The sequence below is a fragment of the Heloderma suspectum genome, chromosome 3, assembly GCF_057233095.1.
Source record: "Heloderma suspectum isolate Gila_16-S chromosome 3, 16-S_ref, whole genome shotgun sequence".
NCBI classification, from domain to species: Eukaryota; Metazoa; Chordata; class Lepidosauria; order Squamata; family Helodermatidae; genus Heloderma; species Heloderma suspectum.
In genome coordinates, this window is record NC_139460.1 from 25,385,936 (window position 1) to 25,408,670 (window position 22,735).

The 22,735-nt window shown below is 44.7% G+C and overlaps 1 protein-coding gene across 1 annotated transcript in view; it reads left to right on the plus strand.

Moving 5' to 3' along the window:
* ARHGAP42 (Rho GTPase activating protein 42) overlaps positions 1 to 22,735 on the plus strand; it is a 253,118-nt gene that overhangs the window by 132,444 nt on the left and 97,939 nt on the right. The window contains exon 4 of the mRNA XM_084842649.1: positions 7,695 to 7,766. Within this exon, the coding sequence (XP_084698775.1) occupies positions 7,695 to 7,766 (72 nt within the window). The remainder of the gene's footprint in view (positions 1 to 7,694; positions 7,767 to 22,735) is intronic.

Below are 22,735 nucleotides of genomic sequence, written 5' to 3' on the forward strand. Positions count from 1 at the left end.
TCGCTCGCTGACAGGTTGGGCAGGAGGCGACATAGGACTTGACGTCCTGACACACACGAGGCCACCAAAAATCCCTCGTCACTCCATGCAAGGTTTTGGCGACGCCAAAATGCCCAGCTGTGGGGGAGTCGTGGCACTGATGGAGGACCTTCTCGCGGAGGGGTCTAGAAGGCACATAGACCCGGCCAGAATGGTAACGCAGGCCACCTCGCAAAGAGAAGGGGGTAGAGTGGGGGGGGGCAGAGGCTAGCCCCAATTCCTCCACCTTTGTGCGAACAAAAGCATCCTGAGCCTGTGCAGAGAGAAGGAGCTCCTCCCAAGAATGAGGCACTGCAGCTGCCGCCAGGCCTTGAGGGGGAAGAATCAGAGGGGGGGGGGAGTTTCCTCACTCCCTGGCTGGAGGTCAGGCTTACGAGAAAGAGCATCCGCTTGTAGGTTGTCTGAAGCCTTCACATGGCAAATCTTAAGGTGGAACCGAGAAAAAAAAAGCGACCACCTAATCTGCCGCTGGTTTAAGGCACGGGCTGTCTGAAGATGTTCGAGGTTGCAGTGGTCGGTTCTAACTTCGACTGGGTGCTGTGCCCCCTCCAGGAGATGACGCCAGGTCTCCAAAGCGGACTTGATGGCCAACAGTTCCTTCTCCCAGATGGTATAATTCCTCTCAGACATGGTCAGTTTCCTGGAGTGGTAGGCGCAGGGTTGCAGCCCGCCACCCTCCCGATCTGGCTGAAAGAGCACCGCCCCCACCACGAAGTCAGAGGCATCAGTTTGCACTACAAAAGGCTTCCTCGGGTCGGGATGTAACAGGATCGGCTCAGAACTGAAAAGCCTCTTAAGTTCCTCGAAAGCCTGTTGGGCAGATGCTGTCCAATGAAAAGGAGATTTCTTTCCCTTAAGGAGGTCCGTGAGAGGAGAAGTGAGCCAAGCAAAACTGGGCAGGAACTTTCTGTAAAAATTAGCAAAATCCAGAAAACGTTGCAAGTCCTTCTTGGTAGATGGAGCCTGCTAGGAGAGGACAGCCTGGACCTTTGCAGGATCCATCCTGATACCGTCAGGTGAAATAATGTAGCCAAGAAAGTCCAAAGAGGTTAGGTCAAACACACATTTCTCCAGCTTGGCATAAAGATGGTTCTCACAGAGGCGCTGGAGTACGGCAGAGACATGAAGCTGATGGGCATCGGAGTCCTCAGAAAATATAAGTAAATCATCGAGATATACAATGAGGAAAGTGTCCAAATAGTCCCTGAAGATGGCATTCATAAAACGCCAAAAAGTGGGAGGGGCGCAGGAGAGCCCAAAGGGCATTACTAGGTATTCATACGCTCCATCCCGGGTCCCGAAACAGGTCTTCCACTCATCCCCCTCCCGGATGCAAATGAGATTATATGCGTTACGCAGGTCCAACTTTGTGAAAATCTTGGCTCGCCCCAGGCGCTCCAGCATCTCTGGTATGAGGGGGAGGAGGTACTTCTCAGGGATGGAAACGGAATTTAGATTTCTGAAATCGTGCACCGGCCTGAGCTCGCCAGATCTCTTGGCCACAAAGAAGGTAGGAGCGCAGGCGGGGGAGGAGGAGGGGCGAATGAAACCGCGTTTGAGATTTGTGTCCAAAAACTCCCGCAGAGCTCAAAGTTCTGGCTCCGACATCGGATACAGCCGGCCAGCGGGGATGGTCGCCCCCGGAATGAGGTTAATGGCACAGTCAAAAGGGCGGTGGGGGGGAAGCCGGTCAGCCTCCTTCTTGTCAAACACATCCTGAAAAGCTGCATACTTCTCTGGGAGGATGACGGTCGCTGAAGGACTGCCAGAAACAGACAAGGAGGGGGAGGAAAGGGTTAAGGCCTGGACTGGGACTGGCGCCTCCTCCGGGAGGCAATGCTGCCAGCAGTAGGGAGACGCAAACTCCACTTGCTGAAGCCCCCAAGAAATCTGAGGGTTGTGCTTAGAGGGCCAGGAAACACCCAGCACGAGTGGGTATAAGGGAACCTTGGCTAAGTGAAACTGAATCTGCTCAACGTGGGACTGGATGCGCACAGTGAGCGGAACTGTAATCCGGGTCACTGCGCCCAAAGAGAGAGGACGCCCATCAATGGTCTGCACTGCCAAGGGGGCAGGAAGGGGCAGGGTAGGAATGTTGTGGAAAAGGGCGAAGGTCTCATCCATGAAACTGGTCGTCGCCCCCGAGTCCGCTAAAGCTAGGGCCTCCACCCGCCCCCACTGAGAGGAGCGGAGGTGAACATGCAACAGCAGATGGGAGGGTGGGGGGGTTGGGGAAGGCACCCACCGGGTGGGGAACTGACCCCCACACTGGAGGCCCCCAACAAGCTTGGGGGGCAGTCTAGTCAGGCCTGGGGACTAGGAGGAGGAGGGGGGGAAGGAGAGGAGGAGGAGGGGGAGGCAGCGGAGCTATGGATTTCACTCGGCAGGTCTTGGCGAAATGCCCCAGCTTTCCACATCGAAAACAGAGGCGCTCAGCACGGCGGTGCTCAAACTCCTTTGGCAGCAGCGAGGCTCAAGTAGCTCCCAGCTGCATTGGGGTCTCCTCTACCCCCAGCGCCGGAGCGGGGGGTGGGGGAGGAGGCAGGAAACGTGGGGGATCATAGAATCATAGAATAGTAGGGTTGGAAGGGGCCTACAAGGCCATCGAGTCCAACCCCTAATGGGAATGCGAGGAGGGAAATCCCGGCCCCTGGCGCCCTGCCAGGTCTGCCGGCGCCCCTCGAGCCGACTGTCTATCTGAAGGCAGGTCTGGATGAGGTTCTCCAAAGTAGGTGGGCTGGGTGTGCATGCCAACTCATCCAAAATCTCGTCGTTCAAACCATCCAAAAACTGAGCCACTAGCGCGGCATCATTCCACTGTAAATCCTGCATCAGCAAGCGAAAGGTTGTTGCGTAGCTGGAAACTGAGTCCTTGCCCTGCCGGAGGCGGCGAATCTCCTGAGAAGCCGTCTGCGTGCGCAGGGGGTCACCGAAAAAACGTGCCATGGCTGTCATGAAACCTTGGTAGTCCCCGAGCAGGGGGTCATTAGCGAGCAGGAGCCTCGAAGCCCAGTTAGCTGCCATGCTGACAGTAGGTTAATGATTAAACCCACACGAACCTGTTCCATCTGGAAATCCTCAGGCCTAAGACGCATGTACAGCTCTGATTGGGCCCTGAAAATCTGAAAAAGTCCTTTCTCACCAGAAAACCTCTCTGGCAACGCCACCAGGCACTTGCGGCATGGGGGAATCGGAGGTGGGGGGGGGGTTGAACCACAGCCTGTAGATTTTGCACGGCCGCCGTCAGTTGAGCCATCTGATCACGGAGCAACTGGTTCTCTTGCACCAGAGCTTGCACCGCTGGGTCCCCGGCACCCTCCATAAGGCAATCGGAGAGAGAGAGGAGAGAAAGAAAAAAAAAAGAGGAACGGGGACCAAGCTGTCAAGGGCTCCTTGGAGGTCTCTCTCTGTCTAAACCAGTAGCCAAGTCCAGACACAGACAAAGGAATTCCTTTCAAAGCTTTATTCTTCTTTTACAACTTAACAACTATACTGATTGCAACTAGATCTGAGCAGCACAGTACCTATGCCCGAAGTTGGAACAGTTGGTCCCCGTTTGAAAGGGAATTACTGGCAGACCCCTGAACTTAAGGACTAGGGAGAGTCCCTCCCCTTTTCCCTTGGAGCCTCTGGGCGCAGCCGTTGTTTGCGCGCCAACCTGGCACTTCACCTCCTTTCCGCGCCCTCCATCTGGCGCCGCTCTCTGCGTCTGCGTCGCGCATCCACCAAGTCTGCTATCTGTGCTTGGTCACTCCCTGGGCTGCTAACTAAACTAGGAATGCTGGTGGGAGGAATCTCTGTCAGCTGTTGGTCCTGGGAAAGAGGAGCGCACTCCTCTCCCAGGAGCGACTGCTCTTCCTCAGAATCAGAACTACTCTGGGATTCTATGGGCTCAGTGTCCACCCTGACACAGCCTAAATCAACATTTTTAATCATGGTTTGTAGCTGATTTATGGAATAAACAGTTTGTTAGAACCACATGGAAGAACAAAGAGTTAACGACTATTAACACTGCATTAGATATATTTTATTTGTGTGAGTCAGTGGTTACCTTTTACAAAACTGATATTGGCATTATCTGAATTTCTCAGCTGCTTCTTACACATCAGCAAAATTCATCATATACACTAGTTCTCCTGGGGGCCACCTACATGGCACTGCTTTCAACCTTCACTCCGTCGTAACTGCGCAGCATTGCAGCTGTGAATTAGCTTCTGCTGTGGTACATGTGCGATATACTGCAGACTTCTCCAGTGGGGAAATTTGTTGTGCCCTGACACATAGCCGTTGAAGCAAAGTAAACTGTGGCAGTCATGCTGCTCATTTTTTAACCATTATATTTAAATACACAGCTGTGCAGGCATGTGAGGGTGGGGGTGCGACACTTCAGGTTTTAGTGGTTATTTTGTATTTTAGGGGTTCTTTTATGTCTGTCTGTTCCTCGTTAGGTAAAATGTGGGTGGTCTGCTCCTTCATTACCATGCCAACTGTTTGGCAGTTCTTCAGCCCAAGACTCTCGCCATGGTTCGCACACACCAAGGCATGTACCCATGAGAGGTATAAGCCTACCCATCATTCCAAAATGGTGGCTGAAGTGAGGTTGGTCCTGGACATTCTGCTCTCCCACCCCGCCCCCCCAGCCCTTAGCCACTGACTCCAAAGTAGCCATTGCGAAGATACAAAGCTGTGAAGGTGTGCGAAGGTGTGGTTGAAGAAATGAGCATGCTTCTCTGTGCCTCTGTGCAGCCGCGAAGAAACGATGAGGAGTGAAGGGGCATCACAGAGTGACACAGGCACTAGGCACACCTACCACACACCCACCACAAAATGCAAAGTTGGTTCGGGAAGGGACAGACAGCTCGCAACCATGGGAAACCTGCAGCAAACCAAAAACATTGCAGCAAAATGCCTCTTTAGAAATCTGCATTTTCTGGGTGAAAACCACGGTTTGGCTGCAAAGTGGTGACTACTTTGTATGCCCCGAAGGACTTCAAATCGCAGCAGCCCCGGAGTAAATGGCTTGTGTATATGGGGCCCTGAAGTCCAAGAGGAATAATTTGATTGCATATTGTTGATCCAACACACTTGCAATCATAAACCAAAGATAAGTTGACAAAGTTCATGGAAAGGAAGCTTCCCATCCCCTCCTCTCTCAGCATCCCACTATGCTCAATCTCAGATTGTTCAGGAGAGGCTTTTTAAAGGTCACAAGTAGCTCCAAGGGGAAGGAAGGGGCAGGAAACCTGTCTTCTGTTAACGTCTTTAGGTTAATTTACTTTTAGGATTCAAGCCCTTGTTTCTAAATCATTGGTCCTATTTGGATGATCATATCTTGGCTTAAGAAGTCATGGTATGAATTACCCTTTTGCCCATGCACTCAGCCTCTTTGCTCCTCCCTCCATGGCGTACTTTAAGACAGGAAGTCTCTAATTATCCATAGTTGCCCATTTTATCCAAACAAGGAAAATAATGGTTACCAGCTTTGGAACAAGCCAGGATCTAAAACCATGATTTGAAGTTGGTTTAAGATCCTGGCTTGTTCTGAAGCTGATAACCACTGTTTTCCTGGTTTGGGTGAAATGGGAGACTACAGATAAAGACTTTCTGGCTTAGGAAGGAGAGAAGGGCTGTATGCATGGGCAAAAAGCTTGTTTGTATCTTACTAAGCCAAGATACAATCATTTGAATGCAGCCATTCTTTTGCTCCAGAGCTGGAAAATACAATTAAGGAAAATTAAAAGCACTTTAGAAAACTGAATACAAAATGACAGATACCTATAAGAGCTAGAATTTCAACTTTGGTTCTCAATCAACTATTTGGGTGTAAAGGTACAACAGAAAGGGTGGTTATAAATGGGTTTGCTCAGATAGCTGGCCCTGATGGCTAAATTAGTGCTTTAGTACAAGTACATGACACAATAGCCGTGTGTATACTAGTAGCAAAAACTTTGTACATGCACACTTTTCTGGCCTTAAGTTATTCTAGCAGCTGTGCAGGAGCATGAAATGATGGCTGGCACCCTTTCTTGAAGGCGTATGAGATTTTTCTCTAGACTACTTAATTTTATCCGATGCAAAGAATGTTTTAGAAAAGAAAATATGTAACTACACTTTACAGTTTTTAGAGAGGTGATAATGAAACAGTTGCAAGTGTGAGACTTTCCCTTGCTCCTTTGTTCAAATAAAGAATCTCTAGCTTTAGTATACTCATTTTTTATTATCAGGATAATTTTTAAACTGGTATTTGTTTGTTTATTACATTTATATCCCACCTTTTTTCCGACTTAAGGAACCCACGGCAGTGTACATAATCCTCCTCCTCTCCATTTTAGCCTCACAACAACAACCCTGTGAGGTAGGTTGGGCTGAGAGTCTGTGATAGGCCCAAAGTCACCCAGTGGGTTTCCATAGCCAAGTGGGGACTAGAACCCGGATCTCCTGACTCCCAGTCCAACACTCTAGCCACTACACCACACTGGCTCTCCAGTATGTTCAATTTATTTATTTGTTGCTCTAAACAATCTATGTTTGTCTTAAGTCTGCAGTGTTCTGCATAGCAAGCAATGTTGTCCCTACTGTGTGCTTAATTATAAGTACTAAAAGAAGTGGCATTAATGGTAAGATTTAGACAGGTTTGTAGGTATGCAAATTTAGTCCCCAGTCCAGCTAAATTAGTTGTAATTAAGACTGAAATCCTACACACACACACACATGCACACACTTACTTGGGAATAAGCCCAGTTGAACTCGTTGGGTGGTGGCCGCCTCTGAACTCGGAGATGACCGCCTATCCTAAGCAAGGCAGGAGAGGCCCGGGGGGGGGGGATCATTCCCTTTGCGCCTCTCCTGCCCTGCTGTTTTCCACTAGACAGCCATTTTCAGCTGTCTAGCCACGGGGGGCCGACTGGGAGAGGAGGCTGCATGTACAACACATAGGATGTGTCATACACACAGCTCCTCTCTCCCTGCCCCAGAATGCCCCCAGCCCCGCCCCTTTTCAGTCACTCCGTGCTCCTCTTCTGAGTGCGGAGGACGGAGCTCCTCCGCCCTGCCCTGGAGGCAACGCAGACGTGGGAGGAGGTCGGTTTTCCGGGAACACGGAAAAGAGCATATCCTATGGCCCTCTAGCCAGTGTCTAGTGGCCATAGGATTGCTCCCCCTCCACACATAGACATAACAGAAAACTGTAGTTTCAGGGAAACCATTATTTCAGCACCTACACTGATGCGTGATGGGATCAAGATTATTTGGGCCCAGGATTGTTAAATCTGAATGGATACATACAGTGTAATCCTAGGTGTGTTTAGTCAGCAAAAACTGACTATTTTAGGGCTGCAGCCTAAAATTACAACAGCTTTTTAGCTTGGTTGGGGTTTTACATTGCCCAGAGTGGCTGGGTGACCGGCCAGATGGGCGATTAATAAATTTAATAAATAAATAAAATAATAAATTATATCTTCTTCTATATTTATTTCTCATGCTTTCCTTTCTGGGACTGCCTATTTAATAGAGCCAGTGGGATTGCGTTGCAGATTTGACCATTTATGGATAAGACCACTTATGGCTTGTGGATAGGAATTACTAATGTATCTCGAATGACTAAAAATGCATGTGCTGAAATGATGCATATTTATATATCTATATCTATATTTCAGATCCAGAATGCAAATGATGTTTTAATAGCACCACTGGAGAAATTTCGTAAAGAACAAATAGGTGCAGCAAAAGTAAGTTGTTTATGAATATTATTAGTTATAGTATATCACTAGATCCCTGCTTCATTTGCTTAATCCATCCCACAGCCAAACTATGCTGCAGGCTGAAGTCTTGCATGCTCCTTGTTTTGACTAATTCCTTTGGGCATGCAGGAGGCATGCACCTGACATGCTTCTTACACTGCTGGAAGCCTGGTAAGTCAGTTGTAGTGCTTGGCAGCTTGTAACCCACCATGTACAATCAGGCCATCATTTCAAATTTTGGTAGTGGGAGAGGAGTTTGACATTCTTAAATGGTACCCCTCCATCAGTCGATCATTGACTTATTGTATACTAAAAAAAAAATGTATCTGATGGGTAAATAGTGCACGCTGTGCATACTACTGAAGTTTTAATTTAGTTCTGGTGATGGCTAATTTGAGATGCCTCTAATAAGAAGAAACCATTCTCGTGCTCCTTTGTCGTCTGGCATAGTTACGGTTCAGTTTTAGATTAATGCCGTTTAACATGTTGTCAGAATCCTAGACTGTGGTTAATCTTAACAATATTTAGTTGAAATGAGCGAGAGTCATAAACTATGGTTTGAAGTTTAGCCCCTTTCATCAAACCATACTTAAGATTAATCACAATCTGTCCAGGTTCAGATGTCACAACAGGCTTTTGTATTACTCTAATACAAAACAAAAAGTTTCTGAACTCCTCCTCACAGCTGCACCACAGAAGGAGGGTAGAACATCTGACCCCAAGGCTCACCACATCTTATTCTTGTAATCCAAGGTTTAGCATTGCATCTGAATGAGGTCAATGGTTATATGCTGCACAGAATGGTATAGGGGATGGAATGCAAGAACCCATTAGAAGCACTTGAGTAAGATGCCTTGAGTCTTTTTTAGAGAACGGTATCTAATACATTTAATAAATGAAGTGAAATGTAATGAACAAGATAGACCAGACTTCCCCAATCTGGTGCCCTCCAGGTATTTTTGACTTCACCTCTCATTGGCCCCAGTTAGCATGGCCAATGGTCAGGAATGCTGGGAGTTGTAGTCTAAAACGTATGGAGGGCACCAGGTTGGGAAAGGCTGAGACAGATCTTAATCTGATCCAGTAAGGCAGAGCTTAAATTCTTAATATTGTGGCATTGAACTAAATGTGGTTTCGCTGCAACCGGTGTTCAGTTTCCTAGAGAAGTGATTGATGATGCTTTACTGTTATGTTAATTGCAAGCAAAAATGGTTGAGAATAGTCCAGGAGAAAAATCTTTGAAAAAAATGAGACAATTGGCTGGGAGAAGCTGACCACATGCCCTGAGCAAATTCCTACAGTGAACTTGTGGTCAGCCTGCTGGGGGAAAAGGCTGTTTTCATGCCCTTCTGTTCATATGTTTATTTGCTCAGGTTCATGCTTCCCTCACCACACCTACATGCTGCTATGTCTTGGACATGATTTTCAGCTGACCTACAAATTAAGCATCTGAACCCTGGGATAACAACACCCTAAATTTACTTATACGCGTGTACACACATACACTCTCTTACCATTTTATTTTACCCAATTTCACTGGGACAATCTGTATCCTTAGTTTTGTACATAATTGGATTACTCCAGTCATGTTAAAAAGGGAAGCTTGTGCATTTCTCCTTCCCTCTGGTGTCATGACATGTTTTTCCTTATGCAACATAAAAATGCATGTTTCTCACGCATTTGGGGTGAGAGTGTGAAAGATTTGCAAAGTGTTTATGAATGGATGAGGCATTTGGGCAGAAGCAAATGTAGGCATTGAATGATTCTTTAGAATGTTGTTTGATGCTGAGGTGTGTGGGAAGTCAGCAATTTGACTTAGCAGATTGTTATGATGTGGTTTCAGATATGTGGGAGGAAACCTCCCAAGTCATAAACTTTTTGAGCAATGCAAACAACATGCATTCCCAAGATATTCATAGCCCAAGGCTCTCTAGCTTTTCATTCTTGGAATCTACATGCCTTAATATTTAATAGAGTCATAGAACTGTAGGGTTGGATGGCTGTCGAGCTTTATCTTGAATGCCTCCAGTGTGGGAGAGCCCACTACCTCCCTAGGTCATTGGTTACATTGTCGTAGTGCTCTAACAGTCAGGATGTTTTTCCTGATGTTAAGCAGAAATCTGACTTGCTGTAACTTGAGCACATTATTCCGTGTCTTGCACTCTGGGATAATCGAGAAGAGATCCTGGCCTTCCTCTCTGTGACAACCTTTTAAGTCCTTGAAGAGCGCTATCATATCTCCCCTCAGTCTTCTCTTCGTAAGGCTAAACATGCCCAGTTCTTTCAGTCTCTCTTCATAGGGCTTTGTTTCAAGTCCCCTGGTCATCTTTGTTGCCCTCCTCTGAACCCTCTTCAGCTTGTCTGCATCGTTCTTAAAGTGCAGTGCCCAGAACTGGACACAGGACTCCAGATGAGGCCTAACCAGTGCTGAGTAGAGGGGAACTAGTACTTCACATGATTTGGAAGCTACACTTCTATTAATGCAGCCCAAAATAGCATTGGCCTTTTTTGCAGCCACATCACATTGTTGGCTCATATTCAGCTTGTGATCTACCCCAATTCCAAGATCCTTCTCACTTGTAGTGTTGTTGAGCCACATATCCCCCATCTTGTAAGTGTGCATTTGGTTTCTTTTTCCTAGGTGCAAAACTTGGCATTTATCCCTGTTAAATTTCATTTTGTTTTCTGCCCAGTACTCCAGCCTATCAAGATCACTTTGAATTTTGTTTCTGTCTTCCAGGGTATTAGATATCCCACCCAATTTTGTGTCATTTGCAAATTTGATCAGCATCCCCTGCACCTGCTCCTCCTCCAAGTTATTAATAAAAATGTTGAAGAGCAGCGGGCCCAGGACTGAGCCCTGTGGTACCCTGCTCGTTACCTCTCCCCAGTTTGAGAAGATGCTGTTGATAAGCACTCTTTGAGTCCGATTCTGTAATAGATATTCTGTTGTTGCTTTGTCATCTGGAGAAGGGGGTGGGGATGTTTTAAAACATTAACTTAGAAATATGGACTTTAATATCCTAATACACATAATATATGTTGGGTTTTATTGTTGGGCTTGTAAAATTAAACCATTTCTGACATTAAAAAGTGTTAAGATAATGAAAGTAAAAAGTGTCTTATTTCATTTCACCTTACAACTTAACTAAGAAGAAAATCAGTCTTAGAGAATAAGCATTTCTTCTATTTTCATTATATAACTGCCTTCTGAAAAGGAAATGTCAAGGAGCAAAGTTCAAGTGGTTTTAGAATGTTACAAGAATATACAACAAAAGAGCCTGCTCTGTTGAATTGTTTATTTATATCCGTATCTATATATTTCATAAAAGAGATATGGATGTCTCCAGTTTTTGTTGTCTTACAACATTTACTGAAGTCATAAGAAGACTCACAAGGAATAAGATTTAAACACAAAACATACAGATTTGCAGCAAATAATAGTTTTACCAATATATTTCCAGAATAAGATAAACTTTACAGCCCTAACCCTAAGACAAAGGCTAACTGCAGTCTTTGAAGCCTCCATAGCTTATAATGAGTAAGAGCTTGAGCTTCTGTTGATTTAACTTAGTTCTCCCTAACTATAGGCTCAGATTCTGTGCTGTTATGAAATCTTATTACAGCAATTTATTTCAATTGCTTAGAAATATTTAAAACTGTCCGTGTGCAAGACCTGGGGGCAGATGAGGCTGTGTGCTGTTGGTGGGAAGGGTTTTGGCAGAGAAGAGGGTAGGGAGTGAAATCAAAATATTGCTCAGCAGACAATGGGCTGATCCAGAATAGAGATGGGAAGTCCTGGGGAAAAAAGTACCTTGGAAAAAGCCCCTCACTTATCTAGTCCAGACCTAATGGTAAACTGTTGTTTCTGTTATGTGAATGAGCCTGCATGCTGCCCTCCCTTCTCCTTCCTTCCTTCCTCTTGTGTGGCTGTGAAGAGGAGATTGGAAGCTTTGCTTCCACTTTTAAACTAAGTTTAATTCCATGTTTCATGAAGCTGGGGAACTGTGTTTAGTTTAGAACAAGCCATGACCAAACCCTGGTTTAACTTCTTGGGTTGTTTTGAATGCACAGTTTGTTTGTTTCTTTTCTTTTTTTTTTAACTTGGCCATCTTTCAGGACAGAAGCACTCACAAGGTGGCTCACAGCAATAAAATACATAAAAACAGTTAAAATATTAAAAGCAATAAAAACGTAAACACAATAAAATAACAAATAAAAACAACTATAAAAGCTGACAATAAAACCAACAACAACAGTTTAAACAAACCACAGTTCCCCAAGCTGAGATGTAATGGGAAACTGCGCTTAGTTTAAAAGTGGCGGCTTCTGATCTTCATACAGCTTTGCAAGAGGAGAGGAGGAGGGAGCATGTGAGCCTGAGGCTCATTCATGTAGCAGGAAATCAGGGTTTCCCATTAGATCTAAATGTATAGATAGGTTGAGACATAACACAATAATGTGGTTTGTCTAGCTAAACCATTAGTCACCAGGCCAGACAAGAAATCAGTATAGGGTAAAGTGGCAAAACTTTTATTCTGTTTTACTGAAAAGTATATATAGATTGTTTCTATTGCTTATCTTCTCATGGCAGAAGAAGCTGGAAAAGTAGCATATCAGAATTTCAAGATATGTTTGGAAGTAACCTGGTAGGCTGTTACTTGCAAACACACCTTCTTGAAATTCTGATATTCTGCTTCACCATGAGAAGATCCTTGGCCATGGCAGGGTGCGGATTGCCACACCAGTGAATAAGCTAGCCAAATCTGCTTGATCATGGCACATTGTATTCAGTCAGTTGTCCTTCATCAGGTCGACCAAAACAAGGACATCTGCTTGATCTTTTTTGATCCTGATGGCATCTGTTTGTTCTGCCTATCTGAAATTTTGCAGATCTGATCCTTTAAAGAGTTAGTAGAATTCCTCAAAATGTCATGTGAATAGGAGTTACAACCCAGAGACGGGTATTTGGGTCTCCTATTGAAAGCAATGCCAAGCTTATAGGATGTTCACCTTTTAAAAAATTGGTTCTGAAATATATGCCTTTTTAAAAATAGCCGTTCCCCTATTCATCTGAAATTTGGCAGATCTAGTGGCTGGTGAAGCAAGGTTACAGCAGCAGAAGACTGGGAGTGTCATTGCTGAGTGGGGATTTGAACCTAGATCTACCCTATCCTAATCTGATACTCTAACCAGTGCCGGCTTCAGGTTTTTGAGGATCCGATGGCAAGACATCCTGAGTTGGCCCCCTTCCTTAGTAACTGCACCTTCTCCCTGCCATTGTCACCAGCTGCTCTTGCTCCTCGTCCTCTGCTCATCATCGCTACCACTTGCTTGCTTGACAGGCAGAGAACCATTGAGCAAGCAGGCAGTGGCATCTAATGTTCTTCCTCACCACCACCACTGTTGTTCTCACCACTGAGAAGCAGGTGAACAAGAGGTTGCAGTAGTGAAGAGGAGCACTTCTCAGGAAGCCCTCAGTTGCACCTCCAGGGAGCACCTAAGGGAGGCCTTTGCAAGTGTCCAACCATGCCTACCCTTGACATTGGCTCCAACTTTAACTACTGAGCAAGCAGGCAATGGCATCTAATGTTTGATTCACATTGATTCTGTGGTGGGTATGACTGATAGGAATATGTGCACATGTAAATTGGGGAGTGTGTGAGATAGTGAAGCAAGAATGCACTGCACACACACACACAATCCGCCACCCCCCCCCCCAAAAAAAACCCCTGGGTATCCACTTTTACCTTTTGCAGCTCTTCATTGCCTTGTGGTTGTAATGGCAAGGTGAAAGACATTCTGGTCCCAGCCGCTAGCCAGAGGATGAAGAGCTACTGGGAGGTCAAACCCCGTTGTTCTTAAGAAGAACATAAGCAAGGGGAGGATGATCTTGCCCCCAACTGGATTGAAATCTGACCTGTTTTAAAAACTCACTCTCATTCTGATATTTTCAAATTGACTTCCCCTCCACTCCCATTCTATTCTGTGTCTAATTCAGGGCTGGGCAACTTGTGTTCCTCCAGATGTTTTGGTCTGCAACTGCACTCAGCCGTAGCCATCATAGGCAATGGTGAAGGGTGAGGGGAGCTGTAGGCCAAAACTTCTGGAAGGCCAGAAGTTGCCCAACTCTGGGCTAATTCTTTTAAACTGTAATTATGAGAGAAAGGCCTGTCTATTTTTATTTAAGTACCATGCCTAATATCATAGGTGCCCTGGAAATTATAATGTAATCTTCTACTGTCACCTAAGCTCAATAATAAAAGCATGATGATGTTCACCTGCCATGTGTGTGTTTTCATCTTCTTTTCCTAAATGAAGGAATTCTCCAACTTCTCCAACCTGGTGCTCTCCAGATGTTTTGGGCTTCAACTTGCATCAGTCTCAGCCAGCGTGTGAATGCTTGGAGTTGTAGCCCAAAATATCTGGAAGGCGCAAGGCTAATAGGATTAGTCCTTATAAATAAAATTGAGTTTCTTTCCCTCTTCTCCCCCAGCCCCTGAAGATCACAGAGGCCCGGGTATACACTGGGCTGCTTGGTAGTTTATTCTATCTGAGTCAAGCGGTGTTGCGGGAGTAAGAGACTAACCTCTATCATTTATAGCACAAATCACAGGAAAAGTGGAGTGAGCTAAGTGGGAAAGGATTTCAGGCACGAAGGCACTTGCCTTATTTGGTCAATGTGGTTTGCTGGTCCCCAGCTGGTAATGTTGTTGAGATCATGGATTACCACGCTGTCTGCTTTTAGGCTAAGCTTTCGCGTGGTTCATTCTTATCCATTCTGTACAGTATTTAGCAATATTTGTTCAAGTGCTCATTGGCCTCTTTATTACAGTCTGTGTCAGATCAAAAAAGACAAAGGGGCAAACCAAGATGTTTTTAAGACATTAAAGAAGGCTTCTTCTCTCTTCTCTCCCCTCTTCCGCACAACCCTACATTCCATCTGTCTTGCTATTGCTTTTGGCAAAGCAAGAGACAGATCTGTTTGTTTCTCTGTTGATTTGGCTCTGTACCTATAATAAGAATGATAATACTTAGCATTTATATAGCACTTCACTGTGTTCAAAGCACAAAGCACTCAGTATAAATTATCTTGTTGTAATCCTTCCAATAGTCCTATAAAATTAGTCAGTACTACAGCCTTGTAAACAAGCCTACAAAAGTTACCAGCCTGCAAAAAGAAATTTTACTAGCCTGCTGAGGCTAGTGTTTGTTTGTTTGTTTGTTTGTATATTACATTTCTATACCACCCAATAGCCAAAGCTCTCTGGACGGTTCACAGAAATTATAACCACAAAGTACAGAATAAAAATTTGTATAAAAGATAAAAGCTTAGACCTGCAGTATAAAAATACGAACAGAATATAAAAATGCAACCTAGCAGCAATGCAGAGATTTGAAATACAGAAACAGACTTAAAATAGCAAAGTTAAAAGATTATAATGCAAAAATGCTGGGGAAATAAAAAGGGTCTTCACCTGGTTCCTGAAAGAGTACAACGTAGCTCATTCCACAGCCGGGGTGCCACAGCAGAAAAGGCCCTCTTCCTGGTAGCCATCCACCTCACTTCCTTTGGTAGGGGCTCACGGAGAAGGACCCTTGCAGATGTTCGTCGGGTCCGAGCAGATACATATGGGAGGAGATGAGTCTTCAGATAACCTGGCCCCAAGTCGTTTAGGGCTTTGAATCTTAATACCAGTACTTTGAATTGGCCCGGGCATGGACTGGAAGCCAGTGCAGCTGGAAAAGTTCCAGCATGATATGATCACATTGGCCATTCCCTTTAACAATCTCGCTGCCCTGGTTTAGATCAGTGGAAGTTTCCCGACGGTTTTCAAAGGCAGCCCCACATATAATGCATTGCAGTAATCCGGATGAAAAGTTATCAGAGCATGGATAACTCCAGGCTATCTCTGTCTAGATAAAGACATCGTTGGTATACCCTGTGTTTCTGTGCTAGCCACAGAGGCAGGGAAGTTCTCATCTCTACAGTCAGCATGGAAACAAGACTAGTGGCCTCTTAGCAGGCTAATATTTTTTTAAAGCCCTCTACCATGTTGGCTGGCAGAGGAAGGTGGAGTGATTCATAGAACTGGAGTCTTGTAAGCCATCTAGTCCTATTGCCCCCATTCCCCCCCCCCGACACCTCCCTTGGTGGCTGCCAGACTCTCGGCCCTTCCTGATGTTAATTTTTTAAGTTTTCCCTTCATTAAAAAAAAAAAAATGAGATGGCAGGCATGCTGTGAAGTGAAGTGCTGGCTCCTGCACCATATTAACATAAGAAAATAACCAGTTTGCCTTCTGGGAAATTGTATGTTTTGTGAGAGGCCACACCCACAATGGCAGCCATTTTATGAATCAGCACCCACCACCACTGGGGAATCACTTTGTGAGGGTGCCCATGACACTCTCTCAAATTTCCAAATGTGCCCACTGGCCCTGAAAGGTTGGAGACCCCAGATCTAGTCCAACCCCATTCTTGATGCAAGAATCCCAGAGCTGGAGGGATCTGTCCCTCCTCCATAGCCTTGCCTGCATGTTAAGAAGAGATTTTAGCACATTGTTTTGTGTAGTAAATAATATGATACCAAAGTAATCAACCGAAGTTCAACACAGTGTGTATATGTGTGTGTGTGGAGGGGAGAGGTGTACCAGCAAATACTGAATGAAAGGGAACAATGAAGAAAATATTTAGTATTTTGGCATTTTACATTTAAACCTTCTCACTTTGCATTGAAAAAGCTCTCCCTATGTAAGGCTGTTAACCAAAACATTCACACATGAAATAGGCCTCCATGTGGCTTTACATCTCAAAATAGTTATATGTGAATTGGCCATAAGCATAAGGATAACACTGACTCTGCTGGTATGCACATAGGTACTGCTTGTCAGCCGGGTGAAGCTGACGTCCAAGGATCACTCTTTTATGCCATAGGGGTGACTGGAATGTTCTGCATGTTCAGTGTCTTTGCAGGCGGGAAATATTATTCCAGGCCTCATCAAGTTTATAGTGTAATGGTTGTGCAGAGGGTGGGGGAATATAGCTTTCCCATGGACTCATTCTGTCGCCAGTCTGGTCGTGGGTAGTTTGCTAAGGATGTGTAACTACATCAGTTAGGTAGGACTCAGCCTGGGACAGTTTTGGACTTGCTGTACACCCACCTAAGGCTTCTACTTTTTCCTATGTTTACCCTGGGAAACCAGAAATTGCTAGGACTGTACACCCTGTACAAATCCTGGGCCAGTGCCTGTCAGTTTGTGGTGGATCATTTGGGCTTCCACCAAAGTTTTGAGGACTCTAGATCTCTATATTTCTACTACAGAGATAGGAAGCAGAGAAGCGATGTACGTACCCTTGGAATGAATGTACGTACTTGCTAGTCATGGCCAAAAAAGTGGATGCTGAGGGCAGTGGCCATAAAGAACCCCATGCTAGAATCTGCCAGTTATTGCTTAACCTGCATAAGTGAAGGGTTGGATGGCCCTGATTAACCTTTGGCTTAATTCACCTTCCTCCTCCCCCACCCCTGGTAAACAGGAAAACAGTTGTAAACGATTTTTATGCAAGAGACTAAGATTGTTTTCTCATAAAATGGCCCAGGCGCTCCAACTGTGAAAGGCTGAACTGCAGTGTTACTTGATAGTTGCCTGGGAAAATTAGCTTTAACAGATGCTGTATTTAATGGATGTTTATTTCTCTATCCATTGTTAGCTCCTTTGAGTCTTAACGAAGAGGAATATGAATCTGTAAATAAATTTTAAGCTCAGTAATTCTTTCCACTGTTTGAAACTTCAGCCACTTTTAACTAATGGTCAATTAAAACAACAAGTAAAATGATCAAGGGATTGGAATACTTAGCTATGATGAAAGGCTAAAACATTTGTGGCTTTTTAGTTTAGAAAAATGGTGAATAAGGGGGACATGATAGTTTATAAAACAAACTATTTGTAGAGAATTGATAGAGATTCTCCCCTCCCAATAACGAGACAGTGGGGTCACGCCATGAAATTGATTGGAAAGAGATTTGAGACTGACAAAAGTCAGTACTTCGCAGAGTACATAATTAACACATGCAATTAAGCTGCCCCAGGAAGTGGAGATGGTTTTAAAACAGACTAGAGGATAGGAAGCCACGGTCAATATTGTCTACACTGACTGGTGGTGGCAGCTCTTTCCAAGGAGTTTTTTCCGGCCTTACCTGGAGATGCCAGGGATTCCTTCTGCATGCAAAACATGTGCTCTACCACTGAGCTATGGCCCTTCCCAAATTCATGAAGGATAGGTTTCTCAATGGCTATTGGCCATATTGGCCATCATAATGGAACCACCATGTTTGGGGACAACCTCTTTGTACTAGATAGTGGGCACAAATAGCAGAAGACAGTGGCCTTCATAATCTCTGTGTGTATTTCCAGAAGTAACTGTCTGGTTGCATGCTGTTGAAAATGGGACCCTCAACTAGATAACGCTTTGGTCTTATCCAGAAAAGTAGTTCTTATGGTGAATTGTCCAAGGAATGTACCCAATGATGTTTCATTAAAATGTATTGAAAGGAGATTAATGAGGGTAACCAGACTCCACTGGTTTAGTTGTTCCTTTGTAAAATAGGATACTACTTCAAGTAACATGTTGAAATAAAGTTTTCATTCCTTCTTTGATTTTTGTAAAACTAAATGTTCTATCTCCTTAAGCTACTCTTCACAGGGATTGTAGGTTGGAAATATATTAGAGTAAGATTAATTATCTCAAGTTCTATTCCCTATGGGAAAAGCTGTCTTTCAATCTATTTGTCTTTAAAATATGCAAGATGTGAAATGTAGAAAAGTTGGTTTTTATAAATATTTTTGAGTCTGGTGGTATGCAGTCTCTGGCAGGAAACATTTTCTGTTGCCACACCGAATATATTAGTGTATTTAAAAAAAGTTTCATATTCTGCAATTAAGCTGGCTGCTTATTTTTCATATCTTAAGCTTCAGTCCTATTCACACTTGCACAGTGTATGCTAATGGGATTGCATATAGACACTCTTTAGAAGGTTTAAACTTTACAGCTCAGTCTTTACATCTGGCTAACACTGTTTGTTTTTGTATTATCCTCACATGGAGGCTGTGTGGAGGAAAAACTGGGCAGGATTCCTTGCTGCCGCCGCCACCACCACCACCACCCATCTCCAATCTTAAATGTTTGCTGTTTGCATCCCTTCCCCTCATAGCCAGAGGATATAGAGCCAGTCCCTCCTGTGCATCACAATTCTGCCCATTTAGCTACCAGCATTGGGAGATACCTCGGGGGAAATCCTAGGCCTGGACCTAGGATCTGCATGGATCTGTGGACATCTGGTAATATCAGAAGCTCCACTAATGTGAAGAGTCATATACTTAGTACTCCCTGAACTAGTACAAAATCATGCAACCAGGCTAATTATCAGTGCTAGTTTCAGAGCTCCAATTTGTTCCAGATCAAAATCAAGATGCTGGTACTTATATTTTAAAGGGTTTTATGTCCTTGGTCTGAGATACTTTAAGGAGTATCTTCACCTGTATGTAGCCACCTGCATGTTGAGATCTAGTAGCAAAAACATATTCCAAGTGCCCGAGGGTGCAATCCAAAATTCAGTTCCTAGGGAGTAAGTTCTACTGAACTTAGTGGGACTTACTTCTGAGTAGATATGCTTACAATTACATTGCATGTGCATAGCAACCGTGGAAAGGGCTATTTCTAGTTGTGGTTGTTGTTCAGTCATTAAGTCGTGTCCAACTCTCCGTGACCCCATGGACCATAGCATGCCAGGCCTTCCTGTCCTCCTCTCTCTCCTGGAGTGTGCTCAAGTTCATATTCATTGCATCGGTGATGCTATCTAGCCATCTCATCTTCTGCCGTCCCCTTCTCTTTTTGCCTTCAATCTTTCCCAGCATCAGGGTCTTTTCCTATAGCCCAGTTATTGCAAGAAATGTGCCTTTGTGGGAGATCCATTTCAATTGGCCTTGAAAACCTTTGTACTGAGATTAATTTTGACTACTCTGCTGAGTATACTAGTTAGGGTTGCAATCACTGCTTCCTTCCGCCATTTGAAATTTATTTAGGGTGCATCCTATGCATGCAAGAGAAAAGGCCTACAACTCCCAGCATTCCCCAGCCAGCATGGTTGATTTTATAATTGTTGTTTTATGGATTATATTAATTTTCTTTTTTTGTCTCAGCCTCAATTCCTGGTATCTCAAGGTATGGCTGGGAAAGACTCCTCGATGAAATCCTGTAGAGCATGGATGGGCAGAAAGTAGATCTCCAGATGTTTTAGGCTTCAACTCCCAACATTCCTAACCATTGGTCATGCTGGCGGGGGCTTCTGGGATTTGAAGTCCCAAAATCTAGAGATCTACTTGCTGCTCATCTCTGCTGTAGAGCCACTGCCAACGTAGATAGGGATGACCTGGATGGAACAATAAACTGACAATGTATAGTGCACCTTGCTATGTTCCTCTGCAAGAGCTGGAAAGGAAAATACCCTTGAAAAGGAAAAAGCAGCCTTTTGCAGGACCTAGGCTCCGGATATTTTTGGTGGATTGTTGCTGTGGATTTATGGCATTCTTTTGATTCTGGATTAATAACATGGATTTACTTGTTGGGGGTGCATGGGGATATAAACATGTCACCCTGGACTGAAAGAGATAATAAGTCATGGGAAATTCCGAAAATAATATTCTGCAAAGTGTGTTATGCTGTGTATCTGTTTTCATCTGTTTTCTCTTGTATATAATTCATTGTCTTTAGTTTATTCTTAATTTGCCAGCAACCACAGAAACTTGCCAAAGAAGACAGCAGAGTGGGTGGGTGTTTAGTGCCCCAGATAATTTCTTTCTTCTGACATTTGTACCCTTTGAAAGGGGGGGGGGGGATTGCTGCTTCTTCTACTATTTTAGTAATGTGCTGTAATTATCACAGTGATAAGGTATTTGAATCAAAGTGATTTTGGATAGAAGCCGATATATTTTTTCTTTAGAACATCGAGGGGCAAACTAAACGATCTGTCTAGCATGTATGGTAGAGCCACACAGACTAGTTATCTTTACCTCCATGTAAGTGCACATGACCACCATTCAGATCAGGACCATGGCACTCTGGGTGGGGGTGTTAAAACTTGCCCCCACTCATTTTTTCCACAAAATTCCATCACCCCCTTCCATGCAAAGGAGCGTTTGACTGCAGTAAAGCGTTATTTCTTTTTCTTGAACCCACCCCCCTGGGGTGGGGGATGAAATTTCATGAAAAAACAGGAAGAAGTGGGTGTGAAAAGTCCCAGTCTGAACTGGACTCTCTCCTTTCTCTTGTCTTCAGTCAGGTAGCCAGGTACCTCTTTGAGGTTCCCTTTTATTTGCCAGAATCAAGTTATTGATTTCTTTGTGCTATCCCATCCTGAGTCTACCTGAAGACATTGCCCTTTTTGTTTGAAGCCTACAAGTGCCCTTAAGTTTGGGCATCCAGCACATTTTTTCATTCATTCATTCATTATCATCATCATCACCATCATCACCATCATTATTGCATTCCTATACCGCCCTATAGCCAAAGCTCTCTGAGCAGTTTACAAAAGTTAAAACCTTAAACACAATATAAAAGGTTTAAAAGCCATTTACAAAAAAGCACATAAAAGCAGACAAACAATATACACAAACAACATATAATTAAAAACAACATTGAACTATCAGACATGACTAAAGACACATCCAGGACTGATTAAAACTTATCATGTGCTGCCAAATGCCTGGGAAAAGAGGTAGGTGCCAAAAAGATAATAATGTTGGGGCCAGGCAGACCTCATCAGGGAGCTTGTTCCACAGATGGGGGGCCACCACTGAGAAGGCCCTCTCTCTCTCTTTCGTTGCTGCCTTCCGAGCTTCCCTTGGAGGAGGCACTTGGAGGAGGGCCTTAGATGCTGAACGTAGTGTACGGGTAGGTTCATTTCAGGAGAGGCGTGCCGTCAGGTATTGCGGTCCCAAGCTTTCTAGGGCTTTATAGGTTAAAACCAGCACCTTGAATTGAGCTCGGAAGCATATAGGCAGCCAGTGCAAGCAGGCCAGAGTTGGTCTTATATATTTGAACCTTCTGGTCCCTGTTAACAATCTGGCCGCTGCACGAGCTGCAGCTTCCGAACTGTCTTCAAAGACAGCTCCACATAGAGTGCATCGCAGTAATCTAACTTGGAGGTTACCAGAGCATAGACAATAAGCCAGGTTATGCCTGTCCAGATAGGGGTGTAGCTGGGCCACCAACTGAAGGTGGTAGAAGGCACTCCATGCCACTGAGGCCACCTGAGCCTCAAGTGACAAAGATGGTTCCAGGAGGACCCCCAAGCTACGGACCTGCTCCTTCAGAGGGCGTGCAACCCCATCCAGAACAGGTTGAACACCCTCCATCTGGTCAGCAGAACCACCCACTAACAGCATCTCAATCTTGTCTGGATTGAGTTTCAGTTTATTAGCCCTCATTCAGTCCGTTATTGCAGACAGGCACTGATTCAGCACATCCACAGCCTCACCTGAAGAAGTTGAAAAGGAGAAATAGAGCTGCATGTCATCAGCATACTGATGACAATGCACTCCGAAGCTCCAGATGACCGCACTCAGTGGTTTCATGTAGATGTTGAACAGCATGGGGGACAAAACTGACCCCTGTGGAACCCCACATTGGAGAATCCATGGGGCTGAGCAGTGTTCCCCAAGCACCACCTTCTGGAGGTGACCCTCCAAGTTGGAGTGAAACCATTTCAATGTAGTGCCTCCCACTCCCAGCTCAGAGAGCCGTCCCAGAAGGATACCATGGTCGATGGTATCAAAAGCTGCCGAGAGATCAAGGAGAATCAACAGGGTCACGCTCCCCCTGTCTTTCTCCCGACATAGGTCATCATACAGGGTGACCAAGGCTGTTTCTATGCCCAAACCTGGCCTGAACCCCAATT